We start from the raw sequence: 26,131 nt of genomic DNA, 5'->3' as shown, positions 1-26,131 counted from the left end.
TATTGAAGTACTTCTGAACAAAAGTATAAGACTTAATAGTAACACACACATACAAGACTGAAATCACTCAGGTGTAGTGCTTTGGCCCTAGGCTTAAAGTCTGATGCAGGGTTTACAAGATACCCTGTGTCACTTGCATTGTTGCATCAGACACCAGAAACAACACAAAATCCTGTGATCATTAGAAAAGTGCAAGTTTCATCTAATTATACATCACTTATTTTACTTCTTGAGTTTTAAACAAATTGTAAATTTAAATGTACCTAATATAAATTCACATAGGCCTAATAAATTAGCACAATAAGCGTTTATTGAAATCTGACTGCATATCTTTTTTCCATTCTTTAGTGATATTTAAAGGGTTGGCTGCCCCCTTGTGGGCAAAATGCTTTATTTGACCACGATTCCGGGAAATGTGCAAAGTGAGTGGTAAACACGAGTTCACTTAATACACTGGTTTATTAGATTTTAACACTGAGAAAATAAATGTGACCATTATGACTTTAAAAAAATCATGGAATTATATTATGTTAGTGTTATTAAACGAATAATATATCATTTATTATTACACATTACGCATCATATTCACTTGCTTTTTACCTTGTTTAACTTTAATTACATTATTAAAACTAAAACTTGAGTCTTACAAACTATATATTGCATTTTAACTATTTTCACTTTTTATGATTAAATGAAATCATTGACACACACAAGTGTAAATAAAAGGCTTTACTACATTCTTAGGATAATTTTATCATATGTATACATTCATGACAGAAACACAGGCAGAATACAGGCAGTAATTCTAAAAACGCTCTTAGAAAGAACAAAACCAATTCAAATATTCCAAATGCAATGAACAATATAATCCATGATGTATCAGAAATGATACAAAAAAGAATGTTTGCAAATGTTTACGTTGTTGGGAAAGAGACCAATACATTTTAATTTTTTGGCCATTTGATGATTTAGGCCTGAAGGGGTAACTACGATGTTAGTCATAACAGTGGTATGTATGAGTCATGCAATGACGAGCAAGCATGCGCCCAATAAATGCGCTATATCACTCTGGAAAACCAATAAGAATAAGCGGTGGGCGGGACTTCTGGGGTAGAAGGCGGAGACAATAACCAAACATCATGGGTTTCTCTGTTGGTCAGTTTCTATATTCCATTTATTTTTTGTCCACACGCCAGAGGTAACAACAAGTAAAGGTAGTTACGCTTTGTAACACTACATTATCGTGTTCACGTGTATTAGATACATGCCGTTAATGTAATGTTAGTTCAGTTTATAAGAACTTAGTATGATGCACGTTTTCATGATATTTGTTGGGTGGTTGCTATGTTAACCAGAGATCGCAACGTGAGGGTGTTAGCGTTAATTTAGCGCGTTAGCCATGAAGCTAATACTAATGTCTCTAGGAAGATTTTATGAATTTACTGAGATGTATATTTGTCTTTAAACCGTAACCGCCATTATTACATAAAAATACAATTAAAGTGATTTTTCTTACGATTTAGGAAAGATGTAGAATTGTAGCCGAATTAGTTAGCTAGCCTAGAGAGAGTACACTAGCCAGTGTTTTGGTTTACCGGAACATGCATGTGTCACAGCCCGCCTTTCTAGGAAATATACCGTTAACTGAAATAATCAGATGACTTAACAATTGCGAATCCGCATATCAACAAAAGTAAATGTAGTAATATAAGGTTTTTTGGTCTGTATCAATTCACCATCTTAATTATCCAAAGCATCGACTGTGGACGCTTACACATTGACCTAAAATGTTAATCAAATGCTGTTTATCTAAAAAGCGATTAAGGATTGGTAAAGTTAAGTTCCATCTGATGTTGGAAATTGTTAGCAAAGCTTCAGTTTTCTGTGTGTAGCAAATGAGCAAGCCTACATTAGACCTTACAAGTTGTGATTTTCAAATATGTCAAATTTTGATTCATATATGTAGTAACTCTGCTACTTGTTAAAGTGGTTTATATAACTAGAAAAAGCATTTCTAGAAATAAAATGCGCTGTGACGCTTCAAGCACTCAAAGGATTTTTCAAAGCTGAAAAAAGGCGAACGGTTTTTGCTGGAATAGCTTAACGATTTTAGCCAGTTAGCCTAAAAACATCAAAGGCAAAAACTTCAGCGGCTTTGATGATGTCATTGATGACGTAACGTTTTAACGGTTTAACGGGTGTTTCTAGCTGGAAGTATTGCCACCAAGGGAAACTCAGTGACTATGATTATGGGTTACTAAGTGTAGACTGAGATCAAAATTACTAAGTGTAGATTGGGACTAAAATTGCAAAGTTTAATATATTTTAAATTATAGAGCCAAGTGTGCAGAATGTGACCGGGTATAAGTACATTTTTTAAAACCAATCTGTAAACACTGCTGATGCTTTCTGTACAAATCAGCTCAGAGGCTTGGCTTTGACATTTTTCCATTAAAAATTACAAACACTGGGTTACTGATGTAATTGATTGCTTATCTGAATAAATGTGTTTTTAATTTTGTTTACAGAGAGTCGATTTATTGAAGCATATGTGAACCATGAGGAGAGAAATTGCAGCAGTATTGTTCTTTCTAAAGAGGCTTGTGAAAAAAGGGGAGAAGCTGGAATCACACAAAGTTGACCTGTTTGTTGAGAAGCTCGCCGTTGCACTGCAGGACAAGTTCAGGGCACACTGGTACCCTGAAAACCCCAGCAAAGGACAAGCATACAGGTGCTGCTCTCTGTCTTTTGACATTATTACTCTTAATGGGGATTTTCTTTGGCAATGTAAACCTTCTATATCATTATATCTGACACAACATTTTTAATTCTTTCCACTGATGTCACAGATTATGTAAGGTTCGGTAAAATGTAGGTTTTGTGTCCTTTGCAGATGTATCCGAGTAAATAAGTTCCACAGGGAGGATCCAGAGCTCCTTCGGGCCTGTCGGGAGAGTGGGGTCCAGTACAATGATCTGGGACTGCCCTATGAACTCACGCTGTGGGTGGACCCTGGGGAGGTGTGTTGCAGGTGAGAGCTCATTTAGTTAGGCGAATTTTGGATTTTAAAAGTAAATAGCTTGTACATAATTGAATGTTATATGTATGCTTGAATGTGCCCTGCACAAGTCAGAACTCTCTCTATTAATTGTATGTCCTTACCCCCTTTTAACAGGCATTAAAAAAACTGTTGATTGAGTGATCTGAATTGTTAGCTTTTCCACAACAAAAGCAGGGTTCAAGGCTAAACTTTGGAGTGTGTGTGATTACACGTTTTATTCACAATGCTCTCTTCTTATTTAAAATGAAAAGGGTTTTTTATAGGTGATGTGACTTTCATTAATGTTTTCTTTCTCTTTTTGCCATTGTTAGGTACGGAGAACAAAATCCTTGGTTCTCATTGGCCACTTTCTCTGGTGATGAGGAGAACAAAGATGTTGCAAAAAAGGTGACCTGGACTTCGGAGAGGGTGACATCAGACTACCACTCAGGTTCTTCCTCTGATGAGGAGAGCACACACACTTCACCCCCCACTATCCGCAACAACCGTTGTACTTTCCAGGTATTTTATAATACAGTTTTGCATAAATATGGCAAATTACTTGGGGAAGTGTCAGATAAAATATTTATCCTTTGCTCTGTTTGATGCCCACTAGTTGTGAATTTGTGTTCAGATACCAATATTTTGTCTTCAGACACTTTGTTGCAGTTGATGTCAGCTTTTATTTGTTGTTGTTGTTTCTTCCTTAAGCCTTTGAATCCTTCTGCTCCTACGTGGCATCCGAAAAAAATGGTACCTAGGAATGGGACCATACTTCCACAGCCCCACTATAGCATCAGGCCTCGCAGCCAAGCCCCTCACACATTGAGGCATAATCTGTGGGTCCATCCAGGGTTTTGATGAGTGCGTGGATACTAGGACCCAAACCAAAATCTCACAATTATTATTGTTAGGAGCTATGGTGCATATTGTCACACTGGACATTTAAGCTGAAGACAACTTTAAAATGACTGACCAATTTTTTTAATGCAAATTTTTATAGATTAAATATTGTTTTTTTGACAAGGTCTTTTGCACTTTAGACAATATGGTATAGTTTGAATAAATCACTTGTATTAAATATTGGTATTGAAATACAACACATGTAGTCTTTGGAGTACTGTATTTTTACTATGTGAGAGTTTTATGTATGCCACTTAATGTCCTTTGTAATAAACTTTTTTATTTATTCAGTGTAGAATTACCCGATGTATAGGTTTAAATCTATGAAGTTTTATTAAAAAAAATTTTCAAGCATCAGTCAGATTTCGTTATTCTTTTAGAGTTTTTTAAAGGAACATACTTATGTAGTGTTTGTTTGGTGCTATCAAATATAAGCTTCAAAGGTCCCTGTTGACACTTTGATGAATTCAAACTGGCTTCACCAAATCACTTTTTCATACCAAAGGACACAAATGCAACACCACTAACATCTACAGTTTTGTTTAGCGGCAAAACCTACAAAAATAATATGGATGGATGTACTTTCATCCATTATCTGTAATTGCTTTTTTCAGGATCCTGGGGAGCTTGACCCTATCCCATTTTTCATTGGGTGAGAGGCAAGGTACAGTCTGAACAGGTCTACGGTCTCTCTCAGGGCTAACAAAGAGACACACACAAAGATTACAGACTCTACCACCTATGGGCAATTTAGAGTCACCAGTTGACCTAACGTGCATCTTTGGTCGGTGGGAGGACACCGTAGAAACGGGATGAAACATGCAAGCACTAGGAGAACATGCAATCTCCACACAGAAATGCTGCAGCTGGCCATTAAACTAAAACTGGGGACCTTCTATCTGTGAGGCCATAGCAGTAACCCCTCCACCAATGAACTGACACCAAGATAGAGTTTGGAGAAGTGAAGAAACTGCTCATAATCTGAAGTTACCTCATCTGTAAGGCATCATAAAGGTAGTGTTACAGTGTGAGCATGTGTGGCTGCCAATCAAACTGAATCTCTTGTATTCATCGATGATGTGACAGGATGATTTTAGTATGTTTTAGTTTTATATGGTAAGATTCAGCCAATACTTCCAAACTGATTTGACTGTGGTTTCTGAAGCATACTGTGAAATTAACCTATGCAAAATGTTCTACCATGGCCAAGTCATTCATCTTACCTGAGTCAAATTAAACTTGTATTTCACATGCTGAAGGCAAAACTGAAGGCAACGCACTTCAAAAACCAGCAGGAAGTGTTGACAGCTGCAGTGAACGCCTGACAGGACATCATTAAAGAAGAAACCCAACATCAGCTGATGTTCATGGGTTCCAGAGTTCATGCGGTCAAGTGACTGCAAAGGAAATGTTACAACTGTCAATTTAACATATTTGTTTACATATTAATGAACCATCAAAAGTGTTTATGAATTAAAATGACTGAAATACCTACATGGATCAACAAAGTTTTACCAAATTCTTAAATTAAAGCACAGTCTACACTGTTAAGCATATCTTAATTTTTTAATCTCTAATCCACCCTGGTGGCTACAGACTCAAAGGTTTGTCACTGTTCCAATTCCTATTGGCCAAACTTTAATGCACCACCTATCATTTACACTTATTAAGACCTATTATTGCTACCAGCACATTACAAGAATTACAAGACATCTTTCTTAAAGACTTTCTGCAAATACAAAGTTAAATATATATTTAAATAACAGAAATCAAGTGCAGAATTAAGAATATATTTGTTTCCATTTAGTTTTTAAAATGTGAATTTCATACATGTAGCACTTACGTCTGAAGAGAGCGGATGCACATTTTGATTGGTAAAGAAAAACACCTGCAAAACAAATGTATTCAATTTTATGATGACCTAAGGTTATATAGCCTAACAGTTTAGAGTTGTTTGGCAGACACAGTCCATACAGACTTGGACACGTGTGGATTTAACACCAGTCATGCACCGATCCCTATTTAAAATCAATTTCACTATAACAAGTGAAGGCTATATGTCTGACATGCTTTTGTTAAATGCGCATCAAAGAGAAATAGCCTTTAAGAGATGAATCATGGAAAACTAGGTGTAGTCTGATAGACTACATGAACTTTCATAAACTTGTACAAAATTAAGTTCACTGATCAACACAGATTAAACGAAAACCAAAGAGCTCAATGATTTCAAAAATCCTTAGAAATCTGAAGCGTTCTCTTCAGCTGTGCGCGCTCCCGCTCAGTGACTGCAGGTTTCCTCGGGCATGCGCATCACCGGCAGAGGGCAGCATTGGATCCTGTTTCGGCGAAGCGACCGTCACGTGACAGCCTAGGGCGCGCTCCGTTGTGCACCTGCAGAGAGCGGTGGAGGAGGAGGAGGAGTTGAGTGTGGATGCTTCGTCCGAGCTGTGCTGCTGCTTTTTGCCCGAATTCAGCATAAGTTTTCGCGCAAGTTTCACTGACGAAGTCGTGGAATATCTGGAAAAAGAATGGAGCTATCGACAACTTGGTCCGGCTGTTTGCTGTTGAGCCTGATCGCAGGTAACTTTTCTGACACCAAAAGCCGCTGAGCGACTTTGGTTTTAATATCTTTCACTAGCTTTAGCGGCCAGAAGGGCTCAGTAACGCAAATGATAACAACAGGCGTTAACGTGGGAACGTGTCTTTCCTTTATAAAAATATACTGATAAATGTTCCGTTAACATTATATCTCATGCCAGTTTTGTTAAAATATAACCTTTCCAGGCGTTAGCCTAACCTTGTCAGAATCCACTTGGAAGAAACAGAGAGTAACTCTGACCCATGGTCAGTTCAGTTAGCTAACACACTAACCAGCGTCGATCAAAGTCGTTTCAATTTAAACACACCACTACTCAGTTGGTGTATGTGGCATATAAATTGCTATTTATACATGTGATTATATATAAGCATGGTTTTTGTAATAAAAAAATGGTCAAAAAGAGAAAAGCAAATGTAGCATGGATGTGTCAAAATATAATAAATTAATTTGTATATACACATTATAATGTAAAAACCTGAATAATGTGACGTTTGTTCCACATTCTTCGTAAGTTAAAACAAACAGTGGCGGTCATGAGGCTAATTAATATACTCAACGCTATAAATATTATACTCAGAAATATGAGTATTACTTTTTTCTTATGTCTTTTGGTTATGATTGTGATATGAGATGGTAGCTGATTTTTAGGGACGTTTACCAATGCCAGGAATCTTTGCATTCCATGTGATGTGATGTCTTTTGGCTATCGTCTGGTTAACACAATGGCTTGATCCGCTTTTAAACCTGTGGCTAGCTGACTTCAAAGTGCAGGCTTTTTTGTCTGCCATCTGCCAGCAGTTCTGACCCCCCCCCCAAATCCCTAGCTATCACATCCAACTTAACCACATGTTTGCTTATGTTTACGGCTTTGTTTATGCTGGTGTCATTTACTTATTTTGTTTCTTGATAAGGTAGCGAGTTGATAACCTTTGATCAAAATGGTTCAGGGTGTATTCAAACTTTCCTAGCTTGTGTTGACTTGCAGTTAATGATATTAAGTCAAAAAGAAGTAGAAAGAAATATAGGTCAAATTAATTAGTTTTTTTAAAGTTATATGTTACAATTTGTTAGCAGGGTTTATCAGTTAATTAAAAACAAAAATACTACTCTAAACAATATAATAATTTTAGGGATAGCTCATCTTAAATCCTGTTGTTTGTTGTTGCAACAAATGCATGATTTAATTATATTCATAAAGGCGTGGCTGTTTGATGCCGTGGAATTTAGACTGAAACTAGCGGAAACTCCTCCCACTTCACACAAAAGCTTGAATTTTTTTCTATAGAATTTTCTTTTCGTATCCTGTTAGTAAAATATTTTATGAGATTTGGATGGTAAGCCACAGAGCTATGGTCAGACCAATGACATTCCAGTCTTCTGATTAGTGAGAACCCACATTTAATGAAGAAGCACTTTGTTTAGGATCTTCCAGCACATCTCTCCATGTAAATGCTGGGAAATTAAGTATAGTCGAATGGTAAAATAGTGTGTTATTTAGTCTTCCTTTGTCCCACAATTCATACTGTTGTGTACACTTCTTTGGGCTCATTACCATCTTAATAGCTTCGTGGCCTCATCATTTGGGTGCTGTTCCACTTCAGCAGACAAGGACAGTATCTGCCAGACCCGTAGCATTCTTTTAACATCGTTAAGAAGTACACTGTAATATGCTAACCTTTACTACAGTGAAAAAATACAATTTAATTTCTGTTCCATTTTTGTTCCTCTCCTACTCCACAAATCACTGCATTCAATATAAAATGCTGAGAGTTGTAAGTGGGAGATCTGAAATAGCTAGTGCTGAGGACGTATAACCTGTAAAACTACATGTATTAGTCATCAAGACTTCATGTTATAAAATGAAAGAAATTTTGTTTGTCTTGATTGTGTTTATGTGTCAAGCTGTTGTGTGTCATGTCAATTATCAGAACTGGTTAAATATGTTCTGAAAGGCTGTAGTTTGACTGACAGCATTATTTACAGGTTCATCTGAGGGGAAACCAGCAAAGTTTTAAAAAATAAGGTAAACTAAGGCTTTCTGCTTCAGTAAACTGGGTGCCAATCAGTCCGTTTCTCAAGTCTATCATGCAGGACCTTCAAGAAACACTGTGTTAGTACTGTCTGGCATGTATGTTCACTTATTCTCTTTTTTGAGACACGTTTCTACTTGGTAGCGTGCATGCTTGAATCCTTCCATGGGAGCTAAAGTGGAGACAGATGTAGAAAATCAGTTTCATTTGGGATTCTTGTCCAAATTGGTAAAATGCTGACATTAAATAAGTTTCACACCTTATCATCATATCATTGCTTATCATGTTTTCTATTCACATACAGTCTCTTTAGTCTCTGATGGCACAGACATGGGTAAAGAAGTCAACATAATAGTAAACAATTGCATAGTAAAATATTATTTGAAGGGAATTGACAATGAACAGAGAACAACAATATTTGTTGAAATATTTATCTTCCATCCATATAATAAGATTGTTTGGCATTTTTGGTAACCTAAGAAATCGTGGTAAAGATCATGTATTCTCTGACCTGCAGCAGTGCAATAACGGTTTGTCAGGTTACATAAAATTCACTGCATAAAAAACGTTGGTGATTTATTCAACTGATGTTCTTGGACTGATAAAGTAGAATATAAATCAGTTATTTTTACTTATCGTTCATGCTTTCTGCAGCTGCTGCACAGCCCCCCAGTAAGGAGCAAAATGAGCGAGGACAGGGTCAATGAATGTCACAAAGCAGTGATAAAATATGTGGTAGAAGCACTGCAACCCTTCATCTCAGCAGAATGTCTGTAGTTTAGGTTGGATGGACAGATACTGTAGCTACTGTTACTGTCAGTATAGTGCTTGTCTTGTAGTTCTCTAATTCACGGCTAAACATTATCAGTTGGGTTGCTTAAAAGAGGAAGCTAGATTCTTAAATAAAATGTATATATTTAGTTACATACAACAGCTGAGATTTGTTCTGTTCCACCTATTGAATGCAAACTAACATTTGTCTCCTTTTCGTACCAAACACCAAATAACTTTGCCTTGACAACATTGAAAAAGGGTTTTGAATTGGTTATGTGGAAGTGGACTCAGATTGAATCCAGTCCTATCAATCTTTACCTCAGCAGTCACATACAGTGCCACAGAACCTTCTCTTATGCCCCCCCCCCCCCCCCCCCCCCCCCCCCCCCCCACACACACACACACACACTCTCTCTCTCTCTCTCTCTCTCTCTCTCTCTCTCTCTCTCTCTCTCTCTCTCTCTCTCTCTCTCTCTCTCTCTCTCCTGGTTGTTTGTGTCCAGAGTGAAGCCACTGAACTAAGATAAACAGAAACCCAGTGAAGCTGTGAGCAGGCGCAGATAGCAGTTACCTGATAAGCCTACAACCAAAGTCCCTTGCCAGAAACTGGTTGCTTGGTTACCTTTTGAAAACAGATCCACAGTGTATTGCGTCTGTGCACATGTATGCTCTGATTGCTACCCTCCCCCTTGATTACATGTTGTATTAGATCCTCTTTCACCACAGTTTAAAATCTCTTGTTTTGCAAAGTATTTGTCCTATATGTTTTGGCTATAAGTTTTGGAGTAACTCTGATTAGGAGTCACGGTTCCCATTTAAAAACATTTTTGTGACCATTACTAAGGTAATAGGAGCCATAAACGCATATTTCCTACCGCAGTGAAGGGTGAAGGCATGAAAAGCACTGATTCACTGTCATTCGCCCCACACAGGCAGTAATGACATGAGGTCAGACTCACTTGTCATGACCCAGCAGTCCAGTACTACTACTACCTGCCTGTTGGCTGAAACCCGTAGTCGCTGATTCCTCTAACCGAGCAGCAACCAGATCTGTCTGAAGCCCTTTGTCCTTGGAAATTAAGTAGGAACATGTAGAATTAGATTACACTCCAGAGACACTACTTTGTCCTGCACAATCTGATGATGGGGACAGCCGTGCATGAATATTCACAGCCCCTAACATTAATATTTTAGCATGCCAGCCCTGTACCAGTCCTGTGCCAACTCTTGTTAACCTATATGGGTGTGTAAAACGATAATCCTGGCTTTACACCACGTTGCCCTCCATTTCTTGTCTGAATTGGAAGTGATTAAAAGTGGTGCTTGTTTCCTGTTAATTGTTATGCATTGTGAGCTGTTCAGAACTCATTTCTTTTCCACAGTTGGATAGTAAAACTGCTTTCTGGGTGCCTGCCAAACTATTATTATTGTACTATGTCATAAAGTCAATGTAACATTGACAATTCTAAGTTTCTCTTCAGACGTCTTTGGTAATAGTATTCGCCTACTTATAGCAAGGGCTCTTAAGTTACAATGTCAAGTAAATGATGTGCTATTTTGTCAAGTACAGGGCATATGAAACAGTATATGAGGCTTTCTTTCTAGATTTGGTGCCTCAAGTACAGCAGGTACAGTGTTATATGCTGGCTTGTAAACCTTACCATAACAAATATATGTTTGAGAATACATTTAAATAATAACGACTCAAAATAAAGACACAAAAAATCTTTCTAGATCTGTCATTGTCCTTTGGGCTTCTTCATTAAATAGAAGATCAAATTCCACATTGAAACAGTTTAAGGCAGCCAAGTTTACGCATTTAAAAAATCCTTGCTGATGTGGAAAGTGAAATCATTACATGGTTCCCTACACAGTGGCAGTTTGTTATTTAAGGTGTTAAATAATGTTGTGCACTTCTATGTGTATGCTTTTTTTATTGATGCAACATACTTAAGTTGTTTAAGAGAAGTAGGTGGTTTTAAAAACCAAAGAGTAATATTCTATGTCTCTGCATGATGGATATCTGACCTAATTGGTTAAACTGAGGTCAGTCAATGTGAGAATGGTCCATAGTACATAGATGAGTCCTATTTTTTCCATCAGTGGCCTGTTTTACGAAATAGTTGTTTTCATTTGCAAATGTTTCTGCTTGTTAAGCAGAAAATCATCATGACAGAATGACCGAAAACAATTGTAATGACAGTAGCTGTGGGGGGACATATTTGACCTCTGCTAAGTGTTGCATGGACCGAGTCATAGGATGGAGCCACCAGGAACAACTGCCAAACTACTTGACACAAGCAAGCAGTCCTATTGCCTATGGAGAGAGTCAATGTACAGTTCTTGCGAACATCTATCCTGAGAGGTGGTTTCCAGTGTGTCTTTGCAAGCCAGTTTCAGCCTAGTGCCAATATATACATGTAGCTGTCCAGTTGTCTGCAGTTCCTCATCCAGGATCTCAGTCTGAATCGGTGCTTTGTTTGTTTTTTTCCTTTTAAACCAGTTGTTGTCATACTTGTTTTGGCAGGAGAATGCATGAGAACTTCTATTCTTGTGAGATCTGCTTACCTGAAATGGATTGATTTTATTGTCTAGTAAATTATACTAGAAGCAAAACCGTTTTGTACTTGTCTCGGCACTCTGTATTTGCGAGTACTTAAATGTAAGTACTTTTACTCAGTCTGGGATATCAGGTGATATCAGGTGGCTCATAACCATGCATAGTAGCTAACTAAATCTGAGCAGAAAAAGCTGTTTTTAGACACCGTGTGAATGATAACTGGAAAACGTCACCTGGATCTACAACACATAACAGGAAACCTATGCAGCTTTTTACAGCACACATACATTATTTAGGCTGTAAGTAATTTTCAGTGGATTGACAAAAGCTAGATGGGTAAAGGAGGACACTAAACTTCTAATATCTTGGACTGCTGGAATTCTCACAAAGGGAGATGAATGAGGTTGTAATGTAGGAGAGCAATTTCCTCTGCTACACATGCAACATATCAGCAGAAACAAGGTCACTGCAGTGTTGATTTTCCCCACTCTCTTGGGTCCATTGGTCATCATCCCTGTGTTGCGCTGTTAGAACAGTAAACACCCACAAAGCACATTCATCACTTAGCCACTTGATACCCAGCTTTGTGTCGCCCACAACACCCTCTACTTCTCATGAGGAATAATAGACTCGCTGACAAATAAGCCATTCACTTGGATGATAAGGGTTTTCATGTACCTCACATTTCAGATGAACGTTGCCATAATACCATTTTCCTTCAAATGAATGACATAGAGGCAGACAGGATGCAGCACCACGCATTAAAGAAGATTGGAAGATTTCTACATGATTTAACACTTTCATTTTTTAGATATAGTTTTCCTTAGACTGTAGACCTTATAGCATTCAATTTATATTGTGTATATACAGTATATGTATTTTTAAATGGGAGACAGAATTTCACAGCAAGGATCCAGGTCTTTAAAACATTAATTTATGTCTGGTTCTTCTTCAAGTTTTTCCCCACATTTTTTGTATTCTGGTTGATTTGCATAATACTCTCAAAGTATCTGAGCTAGCCATCACAGTGTGATGATACACAATGTGGCAGGCAGGTCCCTAGGGTGTTGCATCTGCAGGTGCTGGTGTGCAGTCTGCACCTGCTTTACCTGCTAGCTAAGGATCATTCCAGCTCTACACATGCTTGAGCCTCTGTTGTATAATCTGTTGTGCAGTGTTAAATAATTAGGCTTAGAGCTGAGTTAAGGGAAGATGTTTATATTTTGTCTTCCAGCATTGAGTGTCTCTGCTGAGAACCTTAGTATTAATTGTCTGCCTGGTCTAGGAAAAGATTTGAGTTCAGAAAATATGCGACATAAACAGAAGGTGAGGTGAAACTTTGGAGGACGTAGAGATAAAGCAGCTGTTGGATTTTTAGCACCTCTATCATTAAATTACACATTGTTATTGCCAGATGTAGTAAAAAGGCTAATAAGTTTTTTCTGTAAGAAACTCTTTTTATGATTCAGTTCTTAGCAGATTTGGTTCCTGTGGTGCTATTTGTCGGCCATAGTCTGTTATTTAATTATGTTCACTTATACAGCGATGCTAATACCTCCTGCCTGTAGAAAATGAAACATTTTTTTAGGAATTGCAGACAGACATTTGTCTGTTGCCATGCACAAAATCCTACACTAATCATCATTCACAAGGCTATGATTGCTTGTATTATAGATTTTAGAATTATATTAAAGTGATTGCGTAGCGACATTTATGAGGCCAAATCTTGTTATAAGCGTTAAAAGGATATTGATCCGAAGCGACAAAGAATTAAAACCAGACAATCCCATTTTTCTTGTGACATTTGTTGCCACATAAACAAGCTAATGCTAAACTGAATCCAAGGCTGCAGTTCAGGTTCTGTGTTTGAAAAGAGCAAGGAGTACAAATATTATACAGTATATGTGATTTATAAGATAAATCCAGATAGGCTATGCAACTACTAAAACTGCTACAACCTCTATGCTTACATACATCACATACAGCAGACGTCATTAAATCAAACCCTGTTCTAGTTGAGGATGTATATCATAGTGATGGATAACATGAGATGCTCTTAGTATGTTTGCAGGTTTAAGGAAAGTGCATGCTGTATCACTTTTAGCAAATTGCTAGGAGAAATCCAAGAGTAAAGTGAGTAAAGGTCTTCACTTCTTTCAAATGACTTTCATTTACTAAATATGGTTTTTATAACCAGGTGTCCACATACGGCTCCTGTCTCTTCCATTAACATTCATAGAGGTGATCTTTTTCACATCCTTCTGCATCTGACATTATTACTCCTGGGTTTTTGTTGGATCTGTGTGTGTGTGTGATGACCAGGACATCTGCTACAGTTGGGTACAGAAAAGGCTCAGTGCCTGAACCAGAGCAAGGTCAGCAAGCCACAACAGACATTTAATTACTATAGCGCATCTCGGCACCATGAGTGGAAATCAGCAGCTGGCCCAATCGACCTCCAGAAAGTCGAGCTTGACCTGAAAATAGCTCTGTCACTGGCTGGTTTATGTTGGTCAGTACGCACATTACTGTGTTCAGCTTTAATCATAAATGCTGCAGTTTTAATAAGCAGAAACACAGGGGGGCAACGGGCTGAAGTTGTTGCTGGTAAGTTACTGAGGAGATAGCTGTTAAATGTCTATGTATAATTCATTTCCACATACAGAGATGCCTGGTGGGGCGGCTGTAGCTCAGTTAGTAAGGCAGTTGTCAACGGACCACAGGGTCAGTGGTTCGATCCCCGGTCCCGGGTATATGTCGGAGTGTCTCTAGGCAAGACACTGAACTCCCAACAGCCCATTCCCTTCCCCAGCTGTGCAGTGCTGGTCCAAGCCCAGTAGAAATTGGAAAGGGTTGTGTCAGGAAGGGCATCGGGCGTGAAAACTGTGCCAAATCAACATGCGGAAAATGATCCGCTGTGGCGACCCTGAACTCACGGGATAAGCCGAAAGGACAAAAAAAAAATATTTAAAAAAATACAGAGATGCCTGGCTAGTTGGTGTTTTGTTTTTGGACGATTATTAGAAGAAGAAGAATGAACCCCACTGCAGTTCACCTACTCCATGTAGTTGCTGGGGAACATTAGGGTAGAGCACTAGGCTGGGATGCAAAAGTCTGCAGGTTTAAATCTTAGCCCATGACAAAGGTCTATCTTTACATGAGACCCTCAAAAGCTCCCTAAGTGCCCCCTGTGGCTATCCAACCCCCCCTTCCCAGTAGGGGGATGAGTAAGGATTTCTTGTAATGCATGCATATGCAAAATGTATATAACAATATGTGATAACAATAATGCTTCTTTACTGTTCTGTTTTTTTCCGTCAGAGACAGGATAACTATTTGTCAAAAAGTTAGTACATGATTTATCAGTGGCTGTTAGTGCTGTAACACAGCTCAGGAGCTTAAGTAGAATAAAGACCTTTGAACAAAAAAAAAGGGTCTGTGGCTGTTTTCAGTGACACCCAGCATTGTGTCAGCTACAAAGTCTCATACCTCCACCTCTTAATTAATGTTAATTAGGCATTTACTAGGTGGCTTTGTGACATCCCTGGAGCTTTAATAACTTTGTCATTTGAAATGCATGAACTTTGTTTGAAAAGTCCACAATAACCCCCTTTGTTGTGAGATCACGTGTGAATTATTTGTTAGAGAAACAAATCTACAAACACAAATGCAGCAACCAATTAAGATTCATTAGTCAAGAACAAGAAACCTTGAACTGTAGTGAAGACAATTATCACAGCACATTTACTGTCAGGTAGTTTTTGATTCATCAGGTTTTTACCTGTAAGTTCAAATTTTAAAAGGAGCCACACCACATAAGGTAAGCTTTTGTCATAGTGCAGTAGCTTGGTCACTTTTACTGAGATTATGTACTTGTCAGCCTGATCCAGACTGACCTATAAGTAGTGTTTGGCTACCTGTGTAGACTACTCAGGGGTCAGACCTTTTTAGATGTCATATGAGCCATCAGGAAGTTTTCATCTATGGCAGATTTCAGGGAAAAGCACCCACACACTACATGCGCAACAGCCAGATAGCCTTGCAGAATCATCTTTAATATCGTGTTGTTTGTAACTTTTTTTTTTTTTTCTTTGGCCACATATGTTAAACAAAATAGCATTGTATAAAGTTAACCTTGGCTTACATGTTTGTAGTGACAACAAAGGTTAAACTTGATTTTCTTGTTTGTTCTGAAAGGTAGATTTTCCATTTCCTTTCCAGGTATTATGGTGACTTTTTCAACATTTGCAAAGAATTTTCTGTGAAATGACTTTAACAAAATCACACCACATATTAAATACTTTTTTACTGGCAGCATTTTATCTGCACTGGTCATTCACAGAGTTCACAGTGAGTAACTATCTCTCATGTTAGTTTCCATTGGTAATGGCTGAGTTTGCCATTTCCACACAATTTAGATTGCCTAAGCATGAGGCATTTACAGGAAAATGATGCAGAGTGTAATCCAATTCTGTAAATCTCACTGGTGTCAACATTATGCTTTCTTTTGACTCCCCTTACAGTATCACAGCTGTAGTATTGGTTATTGCAAACAGACCATCCTCCTTGCAGTTGCTTCACATTGAAAGCATTCCACCCATTTCTTTCAATCACTAGAGTTTTGTAAGTCAGTAATAAAGCAGTAAGTAGCTGCCACACTGGGCTGTAACATTGCTGAGGAGCCTAACCAACTTTGCTGTGCACTGTTGTGGAAAAAGAATCACACTGGGTAGCATGAAGTCAGATGGAAAAAAAGACCAATTATTGAGAATTTGTTGAAATAAAGTGTTTTGTTTGGCTGCACTGGCATCATATACAGCAGCTGCACTTCTATTGCATCTCTGACTAAGGATTTGCTCAGTGAGTGTTGGCTTTTATTGCACTAAATCAGCCAGAACTTAAATCGAAGCATTACAACATTAATGTTTTGATAACGCTGTCTTTAAAAGCTGCCACTAAGTTTAGAATCTTACAAACACTGTAATACAACCTCTGTTTGAAAGAAGCTAGTATTTTTGTTTGTTTCTTAAAGCTGCCTTTATTAAAAGCTGATATTTTCAACTGCTTTTAGTTTGAGTGGTTGAGCTCCTCATTGCCTCCCTAGTATCAGCTTTACTCTGCTGTGTACTGCACAGACCAGCTGCTGCTCTTTGATTTAGAACCAGTTTTATGTGTACATTTTATATAGATGTACACCATGTTTAATGTTTGTGTTTGCAGTGAACCGCTGTTTACAATTCTTTTTACACATGTTCATCTAATTAGCCTACATAGACCATCAGGGACTGTTAATGCACGTCAGTGGCCAATTTCCAGAAACTTGAATCCTTGTCAAATCTAGGGTCTGGATCTTTAATGGTCTTACGGCATTTATCGCTACTGTCCAGACTCTCCACTGCTCTTCACAAGTCTTCATCTCATGCACAGTTAAAGAAAACTGCATGGAGAATAAATATTTTCGTACTATGTCATGACTAAAATGGTAGGAGTGCCTGTTTGTGCAGGATAGAAAACTAGTCCATTGCCATCATTTTTACTATTTCCAAATGTGTCTTGTCATTAATGGTGTAAGTAGACTGGTGTGGTCGTTTTGAGCTTTTTTCTCATGTGTAGGCTGAGAAATGTGAGCTGGAGGCATGAATAAACCCAGTAGTCTTGGTTAAGCTGTAACAACAACTGACAGTCATCGCCTGCAGCTTCCTACAGGGCTCAACACTCAGGTGCATTTACTACACCTGCCACAATGAACCTCTGAGTGAAGAAGTGTATCTAGCCTTGAAACATCTGGCACTGTTTTCATTGCCTGTGCAGAGGAGAATAAAAGGAGAGAGAAAGGATTATCCATCTTATCTTTTAAAAGCAGCCTTATCTTGATGTCCTGGTGTAGAGTCTCCCCCACACAGAGGACAGAAAGGGACTGTTTGTATTGTTACAGTTTCACAAAACCTCATTCCAGCTGGTTGAGTGCTTTTGACAGGATGAGATGGTTTAAAGTGAAGGGATGTGACAAATCAATTTGAAAAGGAATTGATTTTTTTAGTAGTTATTATAAAATATATTGTCAATGCACCATTTGTGCCTCAGGCATGTTTTCAGCAGCAGATGCTTATTTTTTCTAAGAAACACACTATCTTGGTCTTATGGCATTTGCCAACAAACTCTGGAAATAAAACACAAACACACAGGACTGCATATTTTCTACCATCCTGCAATATCCTTGAGGCACAGGGCCTAATTTTAGACCAGTACCTAGAGGAAATGGTGTGAGCAAGGCCAAGTCACAGACTACCTGTCACCCAGTCCAGCTGAAAGCCACACATGCCTCTGCACTACATGGACATTTGTAAATGTAGTAGAAGCAGATGTGTTATCTTAAACTTCAGGAGTTAGCCCTCTGTATCATGCACAAAAATTATTAAAATAAAAAATAATTTGTAACCAAGGTAACTGAATCACTTTCCACTTTTAATGAGCTGCAAGATACAAGGGATATACATACAATAATGTCATCTGTACTAAATCACATTGTTTAGTTGACATCTTTATAAGGTATGGTGATTTAATCAGTTTTATGCTTAATTGTTTTCAGTAGTGGTTAGACATTCTAAAAAGTTTTATAATAAGCTGCAATGCATTTGAAGAAACATGGGAGGAACCCAGGAATTTATTGGGAGTCATTTGTATTAGCAGGCAGTTCAGAAACAAGTGAATCATGAATTCCATCTGGCCTCACACCTTAAGTCTTTTCGTGACTTGGCCTTAAGAGTCTTTACCTCTTTGTAGCTGGTTACCTAACTTATGTTTTATATATATATATGTCTGCACTCACCTTAGCACCTTTAATGTTAAGTCCTAGCTTAACTGATTGCAACATGCCAAAGTTGTTAGTGTTAGTGATTTGTTTCAGATGGTACGAGAAAGTAAAGTTTTTATCACTGAGAACAGCAAAACTGGCTGCAAACCTACTTTGTTCATTTTCTCAGCCCCCATTTATTCAAGTGAAACATCCCCCACACCAGACTAAGATGAAATTGCTGGGCTCAGAAAATTCCAGAAATGTGAAATTGTTTCCCTCCCTGGGAGTTTTTGGAAAATTCCATCACAGATGACACTGAAATCCAGGCTTGTTAGCAGCTTCTGAAAGGACTTCTAATCCCTAATTTATCCCCGTGTTTCATGGGGAATGTTCTAGTATGATATCCACGCTCTGTTGCTTAAAGCTGACTTCTTGTGTGTTAACTCCTGACATTATTAACCACTGTTGTGAGTTTCCCTTGTCTCCTGCATCACACATATGAATGAGAGTATGGATGTTCTCATCAACAGTATCTGCAGTTGTGTTTCAGTATTTGATCAGTGATGCTGCCTCCTGATCACAGTTGGCATTGTGCTCTCGGGTCCGGACAAAGGCTGTGGCTGGGGTGCAGGCAGGGGCCTGTTCTGTATCAGATACTTTATTTGTTTTGGGGGATGGGGGATAGGATAGTCTGCAGTTAGGCTTCCTCCCCCTCAGTGAATAAAAACTCCTTTGTCAGGAGAGAGCGAGATGCCCCATGACTACACCCTGCAGAAACATATGGCTTTCATTTTTAGGTTTATAGGAAACCTCTGGAGGCCGGAGAAAAAAACACCAGGATTAAAAAAAAACATATCCTATAAAAAAATAATCCTCCTTTGTTATGAATTTCATTAAAAGCATAAATGCTTGTTTTTTTGCCAGGCCTGTACATTTTCTGGTTATTAGTTCTGGGTTGGTACTAGTGTCAGTTTAGAGTTGGTTCAGCTTGCAGCATTCTAAGAACTGGTTTAAGTTATTGTGGGCTAGACGGCCACCATAGAGCTAGGTAATTTTTTTCTGATTACATTTTCATTTTCACAGCAACACTAGCTATAAGCACAAAACAAGCATTACAGCAGCTTCTAACCAAGGTTATTATAGCTTTACATTTTCTAATTAGATTTTATTTGGATAGTATTTATTTTATTGAAACTCCAATACAGCAGCTCTGCCATAAATTCTACTTTTACAGCGTTATCATTTCTCAGTTTTTAATTTGAAAAACAAGGTGTTAATTCTACACACTTTTTATTATGATAATTGAGGTCGAAGTGATTAGTAGAGTCATACCGGAGTGCATTATAAGAAGAGGCCCCCCCCCCAGCCCCAGTCGTAAGCAATTCTTGGTTCTACAACAAAAAAGAGTTGGTGTCACTTTGGAACAAGTTCTTTTAGAGAACATTCTTCCAAGAGCTACTTCTCTAGCTGTCAAAATTCAAAAAACGGATTAGAAATTAGGCACTGAACCCAAACAAGCCTTTAAACTGGCTTCGTGGAAAAGGGGTATGGGGGATCCTGTTTTACCTCTATAAAATAGAAATGTACACGATACCACTGAGAAATGTTCAGAGTAGCATTTCATCAAATCAGCAACATGTGACTGCAGTGTGTCTTAAATCGTCTAATCCTTTGTGCAGATAAAATAAAAAAAGTACACTTTTTGTGAGTAGTGTCAACCCAGAATATTTGGCAAGTCAGCTAGAATGAAAGCTGATTTAGTGTGTCAGTAAAAAGTGAATGGGGGTCACATCTAGATCCAGTCTGCTTGAGATACAAGTTGGTAGCAGATGTAGGAGGTGTGATGTCTGGCCAGCATATATCTAACTGGTGCTCTGCTTTTACTTGACCGAGGATTTCCCAATCATCACTGACTATTGATTTCTGTTCAGCCTCCCCCACTCCTGGAGGATTAAGTTATGACAAAAAATACAAATGTGTGACAGTTTTTGTGAAGCAAATTCCTAGTGTGCACCACTATTCAAATGATTTCACATGTTTAGTAATTGCTTGCAGGTAATCATTTTTTCCCCTGCAAAGTCAGGAGAACATGATTTTGTAATTACTCCTCTGGCATTTCTGACTGAAGAAAACACTCTGCTTAATGGGTGTATAACATCTGTGTTGCAATGACTTTGACATACAGGCATTTTTTATAAAAAAAAAAGGTACAAACATTCTATCTGAGACACATAATATTCAGCACCTTCACGATCCTTTGCATCCTTTATTTTTAATGTCTGCCTCACATGACTTCATTATTTTTTAGAGGGTTTTGGATTTTTTAATAATTATACTGGTTACTATGTATCAATAAAAGCCAAATCCCAGAGCCAATCGAGACACTAGTTGTTCTTATGTGACTTTAATGTACCATTAAAATAATAATACGATAAATTTGTGGAATAAGATACATTTGTATTCTCTCACAGGGAAAGTGTGTTCAGGGAGCATGGGGTCATTAGGTTGAGGTTCATTAGGAGAGATTGTTTTTTTTATCTAGCTTTTGTATCTAGCTAGGGGGCCTGGTGGATCAGTGGTAGAGCCTTGGGTTGGGTTGGGGATCGAACCCCCCCCCACCACGTGTTGCCCCAACCAGCCATCAAGGGCGACCTTAGTGCCGGTCCTGAGCCTGGATTGCGGCAGGAAGGGCATCCGGCATAAAAACTCATGCCAAATCCACATGCAGAACACGTTCCACTGTGGTGACCCCTGAAGCCAAAAGCTGTTGTCTCTGTCTAGCTAAGAACATTTCATGGTGGCAGAGAGGGACAAGAAGCAGCTACTTAAATCCACGGCCCTACACCTTGTAAATCTGTAATGCATTCTAAAAATAAGAACTTTTGAGGCCATGACTTTGGAGTCTTTGTGATGAGGACCTTTTTGAATAACCAGCCATTAAGGAACATGCCTGTGTGAATTTGTCCTTCCTATCCTTTGTCCTTGTTTTTTCTTCTTTTATCATACCTTCAGTTCAATTTTTAACTAATCTACTGTAAATTTAATCTATACAAAATATGGAAAAGTTCTTCCCTTTACGTGTAGTTTGTTGGAGCACCAGGCAAACATTATTAAAATAGGAAAACAGAATTATTGGTATTATGAAAAATACCAGGATTATTTGTATGTCCAGACTTTCAGAAAATAGAATATTTAAATCCAGAGTCACTGTTACTATCTGATAATGAATATGTGCAGCAATTGGGGACTGTAGACATTCACAACAATAGCATTAACCACATCCCCCCATAGCCTTATCTGAAAGCTGTCAAATGCTCAGGCAGCCGAGAAAAGTGCCTGTCATTCATCACCCTTTCATCATTTAATGTTCAATTATGTCAAAACAGCCTTCAGGTCATCTGCACAAAGAATTGATGCAGCCCTGTGTGGCAAGTGGAGCTTTTAGTCTGGATTACAGGACAATCAGTATGGGCCAACAGTCCCAGCCAGCCCAACCACGACCAAGCTTGCTCTCAGGGTACCCACATTGCCTCAAATTGAATAGTTTCAGTGGGGGCACTGAAGCGAGCATTAGAGTTTTCATTTTGAGCGGTAACCAAGTTATGAAGTTATGCTCTGCTGTGTCTGAAATAATTGATGTTCTTGGGCAGGGTCCTAGGGGATTGGCTTGCCTGTGTGTGATTGGGGAAAGTGTCTGTGCTGTATAATTTGCTCATTCTAGAGCCTCCAGATTGCAGTTTTTCTCTAATGAATTACTAATGTTCATCCTATCATCACTGCCCATCCAGGAAAATATGTCACCTTTTTCAAAGCACTGTTGCTCTTTGTCTGTTTATGAGAGGCTTTCTTTTCACTTGTCTGCTAGTGATACTTTTTGAGATTGCTAGGATGTCTGTGTTTTTTCAAGAAGCACTAAAATGAAACAATTTTTAATAATTTTTATATTTCTTCGAAAAAACGTGTATTAATATTTGCATATGTTAAATTTCTAAATATCTCTTTTCCATGTCATGTTTACTTTTTCTTAATAGCTATAGGGCTGAAATACACTGACACTGAGTTTCTATGTAACCACATTGAAGATATGAAAATAAATGTCATGTTAAAATAAATCCCAGTGAAGCTATCCAACTTTCACCTACCAGAGCTATTTTGTGTTGCTGATGTTGCCTTGTAAGCTGGAAATAACTACTGCATTTATCTCCCCATGGTAAGACTTAACTTTTCAGACTTTATTCCGAAGGATGCTGTTTGAGGTCAAAGAGTAGAGAAAGAGGCTTATGATCCACTCTGCACTCTGCCAATGCTCTCAGGGTGTGGCTAGTAATAGGGTCAAGAGAGGTTAGCTTGTCAAACTGTCTCCTGGTTTCAGGCTTTATTGCTGTATGGTGAAGCTACTCTTTACACCACAGCTTAACCTCACATCTGTCAAGAAAAGCTCTGACAGATCACTTCTTTGCAAATAGTATCCCTGTTTAGAAATCTATGAACATGCAACTTAGAGACTAGTCTTTTCTGGCTGCGGAATGTAGCTACAGTAGATTAATGAATTGGTCAAGTCGATATTAGTGTGTCGCAGATGCAGTCACTATTGGTGTACGCATTTCGTTTAACAGTGCCTAAAGTGAGTTATGGAAACTCGAAATTTTGCTCACCTATCGGAAGAAAGTTCATGGAACTGTTGTTATTGTCAAAAAGCCATTTTAAACAGAGTTCACTTATTTTTACAGCTTTTGTTATTGCCACTAAAATGTAAATAACAGAGCTTGTTTTATATACCTGCTGGCTTCTAGGTATTTGAGAGGTGATGCTTCACAAGATGTTCACTGTGACATACTGTAACACATGCTAAATATAGAGTGCGTGTCTCTTTCAGAAGAAAAATGGTGGATGAACTCAGTACCAATGGACTTTTTCCAGTTTTGCACATTAGCAACAGGATTTGTACCCGATGCTGTACAACATGTTAATGATTAAATTCACAGATGTAAGCAATGTTTTTGTGTGATAAGATGAAAGAAAGTGATAACTTGCTAAGGTTGTGTAAATTTAAGGTCAGGTTAAACATAACACATGACTGGTTGGGGTCTGAAAATGCAGCTTGAACCCCCAATATGTAAATCTTGGAAATAAAACATAATCAAAACTCCTTTTATAAAGGGCAGAGTGGCAGCAAAAAAGCGCAAGAATCCTACTTTGTACATACATTTTATAAGGGGTTTAGATACAATCGCCTGACTCTGGCCTGCTGCCTCTGGCTCATAGTGTATTTATTGATCATGTTTGTACTACGATTTTCCCTGTACTTTTTAAAACTAAATAAAATTCTGAGTTGTTTCCGAATCTATAAGCAAAAAGGTTTTATTTCTTGGCCATATAACCTCACCATGATAAGGTTAGCTTGAGTTTGTCGACTTCCACAAATGTTAACTTCCCTTTCCATAACACTCCCGTCTGTCTCCACCTACTTAGCCGCTTCCTCCCTTTCTTTATCTCCCTCTCTGTCTGTCTACCTCTGTCTCTCTCATGCCGTCTCTTAAGCACCACGGCAACCTTCTCCAGGGGATTGGTTGCCAGGAGACAGGATTGGCTCCCCATTGTATGCCCGACAAAGGTGGAGGGGGATGAGTGGTGAGGTTACAGTCAGCAGGACTGGAGAGAATTGGAGGCCTAGGTGACCGGCACTTCTCAATTGTGGGTGTGTTCGAAAGAAGGAGGACAGGCAGTGGGGGAGGGGGAGGTTGTGTGGTGAGTGAGTGAATGGCAGTGGGGGTATAGGGTGGAGTGCGCTGACACCCTAAATTCCCTTGCTCATTCCCGGTCTCCCAGTAACCACGCTTTGATGTGCTGCGTCAGACAGTGTGGTAAAGACAAGCAGCCATGAATAGTTATTAAGACAGACTTTTTAATTACCCAGGGTGTCCCCCCCCCAGTCCTCTGATTCCCTACTACATCAACACACAATAAGACAATAAAACACATTCTTACTACAACATCATACCCTGAGCACAAGGAAATTATTTGGTGTGTTTGGTGTCTACATACTTTCACCAGCAGTTAATTTTTCATATTTCTTCTGGACTGTAATGATGATCTTTCTTATTGGTGGATTATATTACCTCTGAGACAGAATGCCTGCTTACTTTGCTTTGGTGCCATTACTCTAAATAAAGACTGATGTGCCCCTATTATAAACCAGTGATTAAATGGAGTGCTCTCTCACTGTGGCAGAGACTTTGAGCTCGGCACAATCATTTCTGCTTAGAGTCATGTCATCCAAGGTTCACAAAGTTTGTGTTACAGCGTGTGCTGATATCTGATGTTGACTGATCAACACTTTGAGCTCCCTTTTTTGAATGTGTTTGTTGTTTGTTATTTCCCAATGAATACTTGGTGGTAGCAGGGGAGGATTTTTCCAGCCAGCTATGTTGAAATCCTCCATCAGTCATAGGGTTCGTTTGTAAGCGACAGTGATCTAAAGTGACAAGAAGCTCTAGTTTTTCTTTAGTCGAGATTATTTTTGATCTTAAAATCAGAAAAGCAGTCTAAAAACTCCAATAATCATTGTTAACACTTGTAAGAGTTAAGTTACTCCCAAGAAGAATAGAAGCATGTTGGTTTTAACATGCTTTCAGTTATACTAAATCCATATTATCAGGAACAGCCAGAGGTAACAAGGAAACAGAAGCTAATAAAACGAGAGATAACCGGTGTAATCTTAATAACACTGAAAACAAAATTTCATGAGTAATGGGTCTTACATGTTTCTGTAGTCCTTCCTACACAAAATCTGCGTGGGTTTTGCAACTGTATTTTTTCTTTTCTTACTGCTCTTCTCACTGATTTGAGGTATTAAAACTATCTAAATGTGTTGATAGTTCTTATTAGCAGCATTTTCTTAAAATTAAACTCCTGTTTTGTTAAACATTCAGTGTTGTAAAAGAATTAAGTTTAAACTTGCTTAAAACTACAATATGCGGCTTTAGCTGGTGCTAGCATGAGGATTGAAAGCAATTCCCCCCTCCCATAATTTTCTGCTTGGTTAGAAATGAATATTTTTGCACTGCCAGTGCTCTGCTCTGCTATTCTCAATTTATGGAAGATGTCAACAATTCCTCTCAACAATTTTACTCTGAAAGGCCCTGAAAACATGTAATAAATCTCACACATTACTCTTTAATTTTGAATAGTTATGACATCCACATTAAACTAGTGATACAACCTATTCAAACTTTAGGAGAAATTTCATACTCATGTTAAGAAGACGATTGAGAAAATTGTTTTTCACGGCTGAATGTTTCACTTGCCCTGTTTTTTTATGGATGCAGATTTACTGCAACTTGTTAGAAAAGTGCCCACATGGTCTTATTTCATCTACCACAGTTCCCTTACTTGAGTTAATGCTTACGGTAGCTGGTTTAAATAGTGT

At 38.4% G+C, this 26,131-nt stretch overlaps 2 protein-coding genes across 2 annotated transcripts in view; both read left to right on the top strand.

Annotated features, from left to right (window-relative positions):
* Positions 1 to 1,092: 1,092 nt before the first annotated feature.
* Positions 1,093 to 4,300, top strand: btg3 (B-cell translocation gene 3). The gene is made up of 5 exons (XM_067494790.1): positions 1,093 to 1,214; positions 2,529 to 2,731; positions 2,894 to 3,031; positions 3,373 to 3,562; positions 3,752 to 4,300. Exons 2-5 carry the CDS (start codon positions 2,559 to 2,561, stop codon positions 3,899 to 3,901), a joined length of 651 nt encoding a protein of 216 aa, XP_067350891.1. The 5' UTR covers positions 1,093 to 1,214; positions 2,529 to 2,558; the 3' UTR covers positions 3,902 to 4,300.
* A 2,047-nt stretch (positions 4,301 to 6,347) lies between these two features.
* cxadr (CXADR Ig-like cell adhesion molecule) overlaps positions 6,348 to 26,131 on the top strand; it is a 36,286-nt gene continuing 16,502 nt past the window's right edge. The window contains exon 1 of the mRNA XM_067494501.1: positions 6,348 to 6,523. Coding sequence (XP_067350602.1) covers positions 6,472 to 6,523 — 52 coding nt within the window. The 5' untranslated portion in view covers positions 6,348 to 6,471. The remainder of the gene's footprint in view (positions 6,524 to 26,131) is intronic.

Source organism: Channa argus, chromosome 24, assembly GCF_033026475.1.
Source record: "Channa argus isolate prfri chromosome 24, Channa argus male v1.0, whole genome shotgun sequence".
NCBI lineage: Eukaryota > Metazoa > Chordata > Actinopteri > Anabantiformes > Channidae > Channa > Channa argus.
The sequence above is the reverse complement of the archived record's forward strand: the minus strand, read 5'-3'. Positions and strand labels throughout refer to the sequence as shown.

Coding starts and splice junctions, on each gene's coding strand:
- btg3 (XM_067494790.1), top strand. CDS start 2,559: ATGAGGAGAGAAATTGCAGCAGTATTGTTCTTTCTAAAGAGGCTTGTG. Junction 2,732..2,893: donor AGCAAAGGACAAGCATACAG/GTGCTGCTCTCT, acceptor TGTCCTTTGCAG/ATGTATCCGAGTAAATAAGT. Junction 3,563..3,751: donor ACAACCGTTGTACTTTCCAG/GTATTTTATAAT, acceptor TTCTTCCTTAAG/CCTTTGAATCCTTCTGCTCC.